The 13,608-nt window shown below is 48.3% G+C and overlaps 1 protein-coding gene across 1 annotated transcript in view; it reads left to right on the forward strand.

Moving 5' to 3' along the window:
• Positions 1–391: 391 nt before the first annotated feature.
• Positions 392–13,608, forward strand: part of thsd7aa (thrombospondin, type I, domain containing 7Aa) — a 109,981-nt gene continuing 96,764 nt past the window's right edge. The window contains exon 1 of the mRNA XM_070921638.1: positions 392–545. Coding sequence (XP_070777739.1) covers positions 392–545 — 154 coding nt within the window. The remainder of the gene's footprint in view (positions 546–13,608) is intronic.

A 13,608-nucleotide genomic window follows, 5' to 3' on the forward strand; every position in this document is an offset into this window, starting at 1 on the left:
AGAGAGAGAGAGAGAGAGAGGGAGAGAGAGAGCGAGAGCGAGGCACTGCATCAACCCGGCATACAGCAGCAGGCTGGGTTTAGGGATCTATTGTTCCCTGTTTTATTACTGCCAGACCTTGCTCTCTCTCTCATTAAGGATCCAAGAGAGCAAGCGGAACAGAGGAGGACGAGGAGAGCGAGAGGAGGACCTCAGCCCCGTTCGCTCCCGGGATTACTTCTTCTTGGATGCGCTGGTGTGGACAAAGCAGAGGCAGAAAACACACACACACACACATACACACACACTTGAGTCCAGCTCTCTACCTCGTGGCCCGGCTTGCTTGGCCCCCCCCCTCCCCTCCACCTCCTTCCGTCTTTACTGCATTGGGAACTACAGTACTTGCTGTGCCATGGGGCTGCCTGGCAGAGCCGCGGGGATGCTGGGGATCTCGAGAGGGGCACCGCTCCCCTCTCTCTGGAGGATAACGTTGCTCTGTCTCTTCATCTGGGAGCTGGATGCGCAAACCGCAGTGGAATCTAAACCTCTATACATCTGGCAAACAGGTACGGTACACCCTCTCTACTCTTTCCCCACCTCCAACCCTGGGGTTCGGAGGGGTGGGGGGGGTTCCTGAAGATGCTGAGTGGCTGTATGGATGTCCCATCCACTACTACTCTTGCAGCCTTGATGAAATATTAATATGTAAAATGTTTGTGTACATAGACGGATGCAGGAGAGCTGGTGAGCCTGCTCGGTGTTCTTCTTTGTGGTTTGCGATTGATTTATTGAATTTATTGTGTTGCCTGCTTCTTCGCGGTTTCATCAAATCTTCCCCCAAAATGAGGAGAACCTTCATATTTAAAGCAAAAGTTTCTTCCCCGAGCCTCCGTCCTCGCAGGCATGCATGTGGCAGAGGTTGGTGCATATGGAGCCATCTTGCTACTGTATAGTGTGGTAACATATTTACTGCTGTCCCTGAGGTGAATGTGTGTTTTGGCCCCTAGACGGGGGGGGGGGGTTAGAGGAAGGGGCTGTGCTGGCTGTCTTCTGGCTGCGCTTCCCCATTCTGGGTTGGGGCAGCTGGGACTCCTCGGCTGCCCTGCGCCGCTATTGGGCTCGTTCATCACAGTTTGACGTGTGTGCAATTGATGAGAAATTGTGTGTGCACTGTAGCTGCATGTGGCTCTTTTCTGAGCGGGGGGGGGGGGGGGGCTGATACAAACATGCTACAAAGGAGACAACAAAAGCCCTCCGTAGTATTTTAGTGCTGATGCAGGTGTGTGATTTGTGGACAAAGTAACCCAGCGGTGGATGTTGATGAGTTAAAACCGGAGTGTTGTGAGTACAGTAGCTTTACAGTGCAGTACAACACAAGGCTTCCCGCTTGCTGCCGTTTTGGGTGGTGCCTCTACACCACCACCTCGACACTCATTCACTGTGTGAGAGAGAGCAGCACATGGTCAGGAGGACACAATACTGATGCATGGTCCAGCGAGCAGGGAGTGAAGGAGTGGGAGGATGGGTAGAGGAGGAGTGATGGGAGCAAGAGTAGGGGGGTGCCCCCCCCCCCCCCCCATCCACCCATCGGGAGTGCCCTTTGGATGCAGCTGGAAATCAATGTTCTCTTTCACCACTGCCTAATCTCACTCTGTTTCACTGGATCAATGCACTGGTTTCACTGGGATTCTATAACCCCCCCCCACCAGGGCAATGCAGCTGTATGGGATCAATGCTGTCTTTGGGTGGAGTCTAAAATGTAATCTATATCTGTTCATAATCTGTGTTTGTAATATCCAGAATGCAATTACCTTAATGCTTTTCTATATATATATATATATATGTATATATATATATATATACATATATATTTGATATTGAGTGTCAAGGAGCTGCCAATGACTCAGTAGGTGTTGACATAGCAATAACATAGCATGAAAGTAATGTCTAGTACAGATCAGTGCTACGATGAGCAAACTGGGCTGACTCCTAGCTCCTAGCTCCTAGCTCCCACTTTTCCGGCAGAAAGCTTAAATTGCCAAAAGACCGGAACGGACATGCGGACTTGACCTGTTTCAGCCTCCGTAAACCACACCGCAAAGTGTACCACTTTCCAGCGGGGCACCGCGGAAGTTGACCGCTGCCACGGAAAAACACCCACCCAGAGGAGGGCTGAGGCCTCCAATGCCGCGACGATTGTAGCAGAAAGTGAGGAGAATTAGAAGACCCCAAAGCTTAAGAATGAACTTAACTGATTTTACGTTTCTGTGTAATTGTCCAGCGAATGGTTGACTAAATTATTTGTATTATTTTATTTGCTTTGTTTTTTTGAAAAACGGCCAAAAAATATGGGAGGGACAGTTTCGGGAGGGAAACCACGAGCGTTTTTAGCTTTGGAAGTATCGAGTGCCAAAGCATACATCTATAATTCATTTAAAATGTTGGCACAAAACACCCAGGCCCCTAAATCCAAAATCCAAAATCCAAATAGGTCAAACTCTATTTACATTCTCTGTTGTTGTACCTTAAAATAATGGGGGGGGGGGGGGGGGGTTCCTTCTCCTCGCATTTATTATTGTTTACCAGCTTCATTGTTCACACCCTGTGCAAAGGAATGGAAATCCTATGGTATTATGTGCTGTACCTCCCACCGTGTTAAGGCAGGGAGGGAGATTAAGGGTAGAGAAACCAGAGCAGATTGGCCAGACAAAGTTAACCTAGATACGGTATAGACATGTTTGTGTGTGTGTTGTGTGTGTCTCCTTGGGTTAAGCGCGTTGGCCCTTGACTCCCTGATGCTGGTTTGGCCCGCTGTCAGGAACGCGGCACCAATGCCGACACGAATGGCGGCGAACCACTTTTTTTTTTGCCAGTTGGTGCGTTCTTGTCTTTCACATCACGTTTGATATGCCTTTTTTTGTGTGTGTGAGATCCTTGCCTTGCTCTCGGAGCTCCGATCCTTCCCCACATGCTCAACACAACAATGCAGGCAAGAGCACCTCTTGCCTGGGAGGGAAGTATATGGTATCTGCTACATTTGTTGTAGTGACAATTTGCCCTAAATCCATACCTCTGGTGCAGATGGGCGGCTGAAATTAGCCCACAGGAGTAATGTGGGGGGGGGGGTCCTTGAGAGACTGCTGTGTTCCCAGCAATATGTGCGGAAGTGCCGAGGGAAAGAGTACGATTTCACTAAATGCACTATGGAAATATTAGTATTTAATCCATTTAATCATCCCCGGTGGACTACTACCAAGGCTGATGCGTAACCAGGCCAAAACATGACTCCCTTACACCCACCTGCATATGTATAGAATGTTGTCGCAATGTGTAATCTGGCACTGTGTGTAATGCCTTCTTGGCAGACGACTCGCTTGTATTGTCTCAGCGTTTGGAGCGCAGAAGCCACAGACAGAAGGTTGGGGATTAGGATCCCGTTCCCCTCCGAGTGGAGTTTTGCATGCGGTTCTCTGGGGTTTCTTCTCAAAGTCAGCTGGACTGGCAACTCCAGTTGAATTGAGCATCTATGTTTATTCAATTTCGCGGTTCATGGATAAATACGGTTTATTAGGTCTCAGGTCTTGTGTAGGCTTGACCACAAAAGTTTCGTTTGATTCTTGCTTGACCAAAGGGATCTCCGAGTTAATTTCAGGAGCCTTCGTGGGAGTGAACATGCTTACCTGCTGGCCTCAAGAAGCCCGACAGGTTAGCGTCTATCTTGGCCAATCAAGGGTGAGGCTTTGGTGTAACCTATTTGCGCTGGATGTACTTTCGGCACCTTTTTGACGAGTGGGTTAGGGTTAAATACATGAAATAAGTTAAAACTCATTTAATTCTACTTCAAAAGTAAGGCTCCTCTTTTTAGCGACATCGCCAAAGAGGAGTCCTGACTAGGTCTAGAAACACAATCAGTTAGGCGATCTGGTTTCAAACAAACCCCCCAAATACGTTGATCCCACCAACGTATTTGAAAGAGAAAATGAAGGTGAACGAAGGTGACCAACGCCATGCCTCAACTTTGACCTACTGTACTTACCGTAATTGTAAGGGCATAGAGATTTCCTGTACAAGCTGATCCCCTGACTGCTCAGGGGGCTTTCTTGCCCCGTTGGACTTCATGGCAGCAATATCACTGTGTTTCCTGATTTCCACAGTTACTTTGCCGAATACAGTGTTATCATAACCAAAAGGGACAATGGCCAAACCAACAAAAATAAAGCCCCAAGATGTAATAAACTGGAATTACCCTTTAAAAATCTACTTTTAAACCGTTCAGGGACTGAATCACCCAAGACAGCTTCAGCTCCTTTGAGCCTTGCTGATTTAGCTGTGCAGTTGCGTGCCTGAGGTAGAAGTCGTTGAGTAAAGAATCAGTTGAACCGGCTTTGAGAGAACGCAGCTAGGGTAGAGTTGTAGATGTGAACCACAAAGTGTCTTGTCTTTCACACTGATGTCTTGTAAAAATAGACACAGGTAGGCGTCATGTTAGTTCCTCGTCATGGACCGGTCTCCTCTTGCCGCGCTGTTGATAGCCAAGATTTCTAAGGTTTTGGATGAATGACATTCAGACTATATACACACAAATAAAAACCTGATGAATCACGGTGGCTGTTCAGGCTTTCCGGCTGTCCTGAAAAACAAGTCTTTGGTGCTGTATACTTCCAGGGTGCACTTGTTGGCCTTTTCAACGCAATCCCCTACCCATCACCGCCACCACCAGCGCACACCATGGGGCTGGACACTTCCTGGTACACTGCGGGGAAAACAAAGGTCTCTGCAGAGCCGAACAAACCGGAGCAATGACTGATGGTAATTAGTGGGGCAGTTCCCCTGTCCAGACTCAGTCAGTTTCAGTGGGACCCAATGAATGGGGGCTATTTAGGCCTGTATATACGGCACACACACACACACACACACACAGAAAACAACACAGTGTCTTTGTATTGTCCTCATGCAGCTCCGTTCAGGCCCTCTGCCGCAGATGCTCGCGTCCATATGGTGCACAAAAGAAAAAAAAGAGGCTTCACCTCCAGTCACATGGCCCGCTCTTTGTTCTTCCTCTGATTGTCCCGATAGAATTATAACCCCCCCCCCCCCCCCCCCCGCCCAACACACACGCCACCACCACCCTCTCAAGGTGACCTTTAACCTCAGAGCTGAGAGAGGGGTCTCGTGAGGGTACCAACAGAGTGACAAAGGGGGGGGGGGGTGGATGGGGGAAATACAGCGGCTTCTCCAGATGAAGTGTCAAGTGCTTAATTCAGCCTTTTACACCAGAAAATGTAATAAGCTCCGGGTTGACTTGGAGGCCGATACTCATATCTTTTGATTAAAGACGGCAGTAATTCGCACATTTTCGAGCCGCCCGGATCGATATTGACTGTGTAATGTGAAAGGGGCCGCTCGTAGTGGCAAAAGCCGAAAGAGAATCATCGCCAGCTCTATGGAGGCCCTTTAGCCTCCAATGGCTAATTGTTTTGGGTTTTCTGGACCGCAACCTCCCTCGTCAACCTTGCTTTCCGGCAAATATCTTTGCCGCGGAGACGGCGGAGAGCGAAACAGAGCTAAAAAAACCGCTGGACTGGTACAGAAGTATGACCTCAGACGTATGCTAACGTCGCTCTGTGTTGGAAATTGCTTGCTAATGTTGGCAACTTTGCCAGGCTATAACGTGTCAAACGTTTTTTTTTGGGGTTTCTGACGTTGTTGTGGAGTTGAAGTTGCAGATGAAAACAAATAACACCCAGGACCTTTGTAGCGTAGCTTAGCACGTGACTCCCTCTCAGGTGAAAGAAGTACATTTCCTGGAGCTGCTGCACTTCGTTACGGTGTTTCCATTTTTGGGAGACTTCCTCGTTTCCATCCACTACATTCTAGATGGAAAATATTGACCAATATCACCCAACTCCTTTTGCAGTTTACGGATTTCACAGTGAACGGTGGGATAAATGTACTGCAGCGGCTGTCGAGGTAAAAATTGAAGGGCGAGACCTTCATCACCAGAAAACAGCATTTGATGTGCCCCCTTTAAGCTTTTCTTTGTTGTTGTTTTTTTTTTTTTCAAAAGCTTAAACGGTCTCCCAATTGTATGGCAGTGCAACGCTTAATTGCTGGAGAACCTCTTTAAAATGTCCAATGTGTACATTTTCTTGACAACGAGTACCTCTTGTTGTCGCGGTGTGCGCTTGTTATTGCGCCACGAAACCTCCCACAAAAAACAATAAAAAAATAAAAAATGGCGGCGGTTGAGTTGGATGCTTTGCCACCAGAGTACACATCCCATCTCCTACAAACAGTCCCGCATGCGGCGGCGACTTTGGCTTCAGTTTACAATTCAATTTTTCTTTATTTTTTGCCAGTGCAGTACGACTTCTCTATTCCAGCACAGCTTGCGGCATCTCAAAATAGAACGCGGATCAAAACCCGTGACTCTTGGATGTATCAGTGACTAGCTCGTGAGAAAGACGGCGTCTTCGGACACTTTTTGACTCTCTGTCCCATCGGACCCCTCCCCTTACATGGCCCGTTCCCTAAAATCCAAAATGTCCGACTGTATTGAAGGAACTCTCTTCTGTTTTCTCCTTTTGTTTTCCTTTTTTTTTTTTTTCTTTTTGAGAGTTGCTGATGTCGAGCACCCCTTTCAACGAAAACATACGGACGCTCACGAGTGATTAAAAGGCATTTTGTTGTTCCGAACAGACACTTGAGCGTCAGATTGGTACCGCGCAGACGGAGCCGGAGGAGTGCTATCAAGGCATAATGGAGGCAGATGAAATTATTTCTGTTTTCCCTGGGATTCATCAAGTGCCAAATTGCAGCCATTATTCTGCGCGGGGTTTTGAAGAAGCTGCATCCAGCTGTTCAATTCTGCCTGGCAGGACGCCCCAGGTGGAGGAGGGATGTGTGTGTGTATAAACACTCACACCACCGAGAACTCAGTAGGCCTACTGTGTCTTTGTCTCTCTTAGCCGTCTACTGTCTCTAATTGTCCCCGTAATCCCCATTAACATTAATACGCTTGTGTCCCCCCCCCCCCCCCCCCCCTCCTTTCTTGACAAATGGAGAAAAAAAAAAAGAAGAGAATTTATAATCAGGTAGTTCAGAATCTCAACACCCTCACAAAAGCGAGAGTGACAGTGCAATTTGTCTCGCACCCACCCTCCTTGCTATTTTATGCTATTTCTTTTATTTCACAAACAGTTACAGCAACACCCATTCACTTACACACACACACACACACACACACACACACAGGGCTGGGCTTTGTGCTGATTGTACGCATGTGTGTGTGTGTGTGTGTGTGTGTGGCGTGGCTCATTACTCCCCCGGCGAGAGGGGTTGACAGTGGGGGGAGGAGTGTTACTGTCAGTATCCCACCTACGGGCAGTGGACACGGGGAGGCTGAGCGAATTGCATGCGACTCCACTGCATGGCCGCCACCTTGTCCCCAAAGCTGACACGAGGCCAGCGCGGACCGAAACACATCGGCTTACGGATGGACAGGGCAGACATCGGACAACTACTGACGAGAGTGCATATCTAAAGATGGCGGACTGCTCGACCCCGACAGACCGCATGAACGGTTCTTTAACTTCGCCTTTTTGTTTTGGATGAGCTTGAAGTTTAAACCTGTGCCAAAAAGGTGACGAGGGAAACCCCCCCAGTGGGACACACCGACTGATGAGCTGCTTCTGCGAGCAGGAACAACCGTCTCCACTGCAGGAACTCATTCCTGTAACTGGGTCAAGTCAAGCAACTGACCACTGGCTGCGGCAAGTGGTCCGCGGCGATACCAGTCCAACTAACCACATTACAGTGATTAGCGATGTCATCCTGCTCTGAGATAAACCCTTGCCCCCCCCCCCCCCCCCCCCCCCCCCCCCAGTTTACTCAGTGCTCCCCATGTGGCTTGATTAGCCCTGGGAAACGTGCCGGAGGATTGGCCTAAGCAGCATAAAGAGCTTTTCATCAACCGGCTTCCTCCTTCTCCATGCCACCCTCTATTAGCACTCACCTCCAGCTAACCCTCACCTAACGAGTGAGCTAAAAAGCCGGCTGCTGGGCTCAATGTCGGGTGTCTTCAGGTAGTAAACAGACTGGCACGGCTATCTACAAAAGCAGCTTATTCTGTTGTACATTCACGTTTGGTCACGTCGGTTCACAAAAAACCCCCCAAAAACCTAATCCCAGCTACAACACTGGCCTAAAAAACCAGTACCATATCTACCATTGAGGAGGTCACGTCCTCAAACTCCCATTTTACTCTTATATATGGCTGCGTTGGAGGGACGTGGACTCCTGACCTCAGTATTTCTAAAATCCCGGCTACGGTTCTGGTTCAGGCCGAATGCGGAATTTAGAGGCCAGCCGACTGGATGCAAAGTCAAGTGATCGGTGGTGACCAGCGCATGTGTTGCTAGAATTCCACGCAGTTGGTACACTGAATGTTTGCAGGGAATGAGCAGTATTGACAGTATCTGCGCGGCTTTCACGGCCCGTAGAAGAAGAAGAAGAACATCTTACACATGCTGGTTCCTCCTTGTATAAACGCAGAAATGATAACGTGTCTGGCCGGAACGTTGGTTATAACAAGATTCATCGGCTTCACTGCAGGTATGTGAAGCTAAAGGCGCTATAATGGACGATTCAGGCGTGCTCAACCTTTTTGTTTCATTTTCACGAGGTCACAAGCCCGCGACCAGCAAGTCCTTGCGCTGTCTGTCGGCGCCAAAAAAACCCCGATTCATATGAACCTTTTCTCACCTGCCACCACAACAGCTTGGGGTTGGGGGGGTTTGCTTAAAGTTGAACGCAATTAAACCCTCTGGGTTAAAGTTAGAGGAAGACTGTGGTCGCGGTTGAAGGAAAACTGATGTTGGACACTTTCTCTACATCCAACCGTACACCCAAGTTGGGAGTTGGGAGAAGACGTACCGGGCCAACTTCCTCTGTTAGGCAGCTTGGAGGTTTCTTGTGTGCAGAGCAGCGTCCGATAGTTAGCGGGAATGGTGCTGAGCCACATGATATAATGGCTTTAATGGTGGAGTCATGCAGCCATGCAGGCCATCAGGAGTTAGACAAGCGAGCGTGTCTCTAAATAGCATCTCCACGCTGTGAGGCTGTGCTGGCAGAACCTCAATGACACACACACACACACACACACACACACACACACACACACACACAGATATGGTGGATGGTACTATTTTAGTTCCGTGTGATGTGCTATAAATAGTCAAGGTGCTGACACAAGCGGAGAGATTCACCTCTGGCAGGCAACACCGTGCAGCTAGATAAATAAGATGGAGTGCGCACACACACACACACACACACGCGTGGACACACACACACACACACACACAAAGAGAGTTAGAGGGAAATAAAGCGAAACATGTTTTAACACCTCAGATACAGTTTCTTGTAGTTAGTTTATGACTATGCCTATGCATAAGATATCTTACAACACCAATAAAGACTTTGTCCGGTTTGCAGCAGTTCTGATGGGTGGCCGTGTCCTCCGCCCCCCCCCCCCCCCCCCTTTGTTAGTCTGCCTGACTCTTCAAAGACAAAGATGTCATCAAAACTAATAAAATAATAAAAATGTCAACAACGTTTGGTATGGACGTGCACCTTTTGATGACACTGAGCTCATTTCGTGGACAAACACCGCGGTACATGACCAACTATTTGCTGAATGTCCATTCAGATTGTCTGATAATCTTGATTGACCCCCATCGGCCAAGAGTTCCACTACAGTACTCAATAGATATTAAAGTGTAACGCTCGCACTGCAATTCATTCTTGCGAGCTGTTGTGCACCTTTGCCATTCCGCTCTTTATCGCCACGTACAAAAAAAAGTACAATTTAAGATATAGTACAATCCAAGACTGTCGATTGACACGTTTTGGTGGGAATACTCGTGCTCCCAAGGGCATGAACCCTTTTGACTCCTTGACCTTTACTATAATGCCATAGTCGGGGAAAAATGTTCTTCAGAGCGACACTTTGATAATGATGAGGCCTTTTGGAAACTCACGCTTTCATTCTGTTTAATTTTGCCGTGGACGTTCATGGTCCACAGCGGATGAGTCCCACTGTTTTTAGAGATCCCCCTGACCACCTACACAGGAGCACCACAGGGCCACAATTTCTACTGGTAAACGAGAAAATATAAAAATCTAATGGGCAGACTGGCGTAACGTTTTCTGAGCGGATTCACGCTCCCAGAGGACGAACCCCTTTTTCCATCTTGGTCACAACTTTCTGCACAATGACGTCTACTAATGTGATGGCCCCATGACCTTTCCCCCAGCGCCACCACCAGCGCGAACTGTACATGTCTGTGCTGTATATTCTCAGAGAAGAGCGAAACTCTCAGTACATTAATATTACTCGTACTATCCATCATTTAGGTGTACCATGAATACTGCATTGCAACCACTAAGAGGTTTTGAATTGAATCGAATTAAATTGAATTCAGTTCAGGGGCAGATGGAAAGATATGAGACGTGAAATATGTCGCCTTTCTACCAGCAAACGCCATAGAAATGCTCTTAAATAGCAGCGCTTTTAACTGCAGCCGCCGCCGCCGCCGTGTCATCCACCGGGTCCTGGAGGCAGCGGCCCCCTGGAAGACACAAACACCAGTTACACCAGTCATCCTCGGCCTAATGAGGCCCCGAGGAGGCCACCGCAGTCAAAACACCCAACCAGAGCCCAGCAAGTGAGTATTAAATAAATGATTTTCCAGCTGGAAAAAAAGGGAAGAGACACACACTCTTCTGGATGAGAGGTTAAATTCAGGTCCCGAGTCAGCCAGTAAAATATTCGCGGGCACTGCATCACAGCAGTGCCACTCAATAGCTTTCTCGCTCAATCTCGCTGAGAGCCCAGCAAATCAGCCGACTGAGACGAGAGGAATCCCTGACAGAGGGAGGCGGATGGATCGATTGATGACGAGAGGATGACGTTCACGGGAATCTTGGTAGAGCCAGGCCCGCATTTATGGCAACTGTATTGTTAACGTTAACGATTTGAAAACGTCATCACTGTAACTGCAAAGCTTTTCATTTGGTCAAGGAACCTTTCTCTGATCGAGATGGACTGGAAGAGGACTTTTTAACTCGTCTCGGTTACATATTTGTCCAGCTTCGCACTTGAACAGACGCTAACACTTCTGGCTTGATTTATCCGTTTCACTTTAAGTCCTTTCGGTGCTTGACCTTCAACTCCTGTCAGCGTTTACTACAAGTGGTACTTGAACTTCTCTCAGTGCTTACATTATTAAAGTACCCATGTTTACGCTAATTTCCAGCTCTATATTTCTATTCTGGGACTCCGCTAGAGTATCTACTCCTGGCCCTTTTTGCAGCCCCCCCCCCCCCGCCCCCTTGTTTGCAGCCCCCCCCAGAAACAAGCCTGAATGGGTGGATGAGCTCGTCCCTGTACTCGATGGGCGTGCTGTGTCAGAATCAGATCACCTGCTGGGGGCGTGGCTGTATAGTTGTGACATCACAACCTTACGGAAGTCCTGACGGCTCGTTTAAAGGCACAGTGTCTGAATACGGGGCTGTGTTTCATTTCTCCGTGGACTGAGCCTTTTGATGCTTTCACAGTATTTATACAGCACCCGGAGCTGCTTTATAATCAGACAAGACACGGAGATCTCACTTTCTACAACACGGGACCTTTAAACTGATACTTGAATTTTATTCAGCCCAAAACGTCAGTCCTTCTCAGCATTTCCATTTTAACCGCCATTTCAGTCGAAACTACAATTCCAGCTTTTTTTTCATTAACTGTGTTCGAAATGCCACTTCAACTCCTTTCAGTATTTCAACGTCAGGTGCGACTTCATTGCCTTCGTCTTCAACTTCAGTTCTCAACGCCATACGAAGACATTTCAAAACCTTAAAAGAGTCACTCGTCGCGATCATGACCAAATGGCTCGGCTCTGGTGCGCACAAGATGAAAGGCATTGGTTGCGACAGCTTATTAGTTCTGTGTCTGCCGCACTACAATCTGTCAAGTCCCACATGAGTCAGTATATGAGTGCGAGAAAGGCCCCATTTCACTGCATTTCAGATAAACAGCGGCAAGATTATTTGTATGCGAACAATCTGCGGTTCTGGTCTTTGGTGCGGTGCAGCTTCAAGAAACATTCTGCCAGTCCTAGTGAAATGTGAGATTTAAACACGCGCGGCGAGACTGAACCGGATCCATATCTGCATCAGACGGTGCGGCTCAGAGGTTTTAATGCAGCCGGGCTGTCGGGGGAATGGATTGGCTGCGCCTTACTTCTCCACTTTGCTCTGGCAAGTTGAATGCTAATGCTTGAATGCATTAAAAACTCTCCCGGCTGAATTATCAGCGTAAAATCACAGTGTGACTGGCTTCCACTTGTGTCCGAGGTGAATTGGGGTAAAAAAAACAACAACAACAAAACAAACAAAAAACACGACGCTTCCAATTATTTTGCCATGTTAGGCATGATAGGCTAAAGTCAGAAGTTGAGTTACATTATGCAGCTTAAATCTTCTTTCATGGCCCTGGCCGGCCAGTGTTAGGGGAGGTGGCCCACCTCCACCATAAAGCACCGTAGGAAAACCCTGCCGTAGCATTTATTTGCGCTCCCCTGGAGACCTCTGTGTTTCCGCGCTGACGGACATCAACGCCACCCCTGAAATTAAGCCAATCAGGAGCTCTGCGGGGGAGCCTCAGCGCGCTGCGTGTCTGATTTGGCCGACTGCAGCCCTGACCTCGATTTGCGGACAGAGCCGTTTCCTGACCACGGTGATTTCATTACCGAGAGATCAGTCCAGCCACCATCCGACAGCTGCGCTGGCGAGAATCTAGCAGGGACTTTGCAAACACCAGTTCCTCTCCGATGATACACACTCCTGGGTGAACTGGATGTCGAACGCGTGCCGCGGGAGGCGATGAAGCTATCATAACTTCATCCATAAGTGAGTGTCAACGGGAACAACATGTGCAGGAGTGTTAATTTCAGTGGGAACAAAGCCAAAAATCTGCCTTGGGTGCTCCTTGTCATAGATTCTCCAAGTCTGCGAAACTCTACGGGACGGATGAACAGCAATTTCCTCAAATGACCCATTTGGGGGTTTGATGATGGCCAGCAGAGAGCTCCGAAATCTCGCCTTGGTGTTGATGTCGGTGGTCTTTATATCATGTCTTTGCACAGTCTTTCTCCATGACCTAAATTAAGCATCGTGACCTAGAAATCGCTGTCTTGGCCCCCCCGCTGAGGACAACACTATATTTCTTCAACAGTGGATGAGATAACTGAGCTATTCACTGCTGTATCACTTCTTCTATGTCCATTCTACACCTATAGCGCCACCGAGACTGAGCGAGTTCCTTCAGAGCACACGGAAAGAGATGTCAGTAGGGGGAAAAAAAAAAGAAAGAAAAAAAGACAAACTTGTGTGAATAAAGAGGTTGGTTTCATTCGTGTCGTGTCTCATCTGGTGTCCAGAGGGCCTGGAGTTAAGTGAGTTACAGGCGCCGGTCGATTCATCTTCTGGCAGTCACTGAGCTCCCCGAAGGGATGCTCCTTGAAATCGTCCCCCTCTTTCTTCCCCACAGTGCAACGTGGGATTCATGGGCTG

The sequence above is a fragment of the Enoplosus armatus genome, chromosome 16 (genome assembly GCF_043641665.1).
Source record: "Enoplosus armatus isolate fEnoArm2 chromosome 16, fEnoArm2.hap1, whole genome shotgun sequence".
Classification (NCBI taxonomy): domain Eukaryota; kingdom Metazoa; phylum Chordata; class Actinopteri; order Centrarchiformes; family Enoplosidae; genus Enoplosus; species Enoplosus armatus.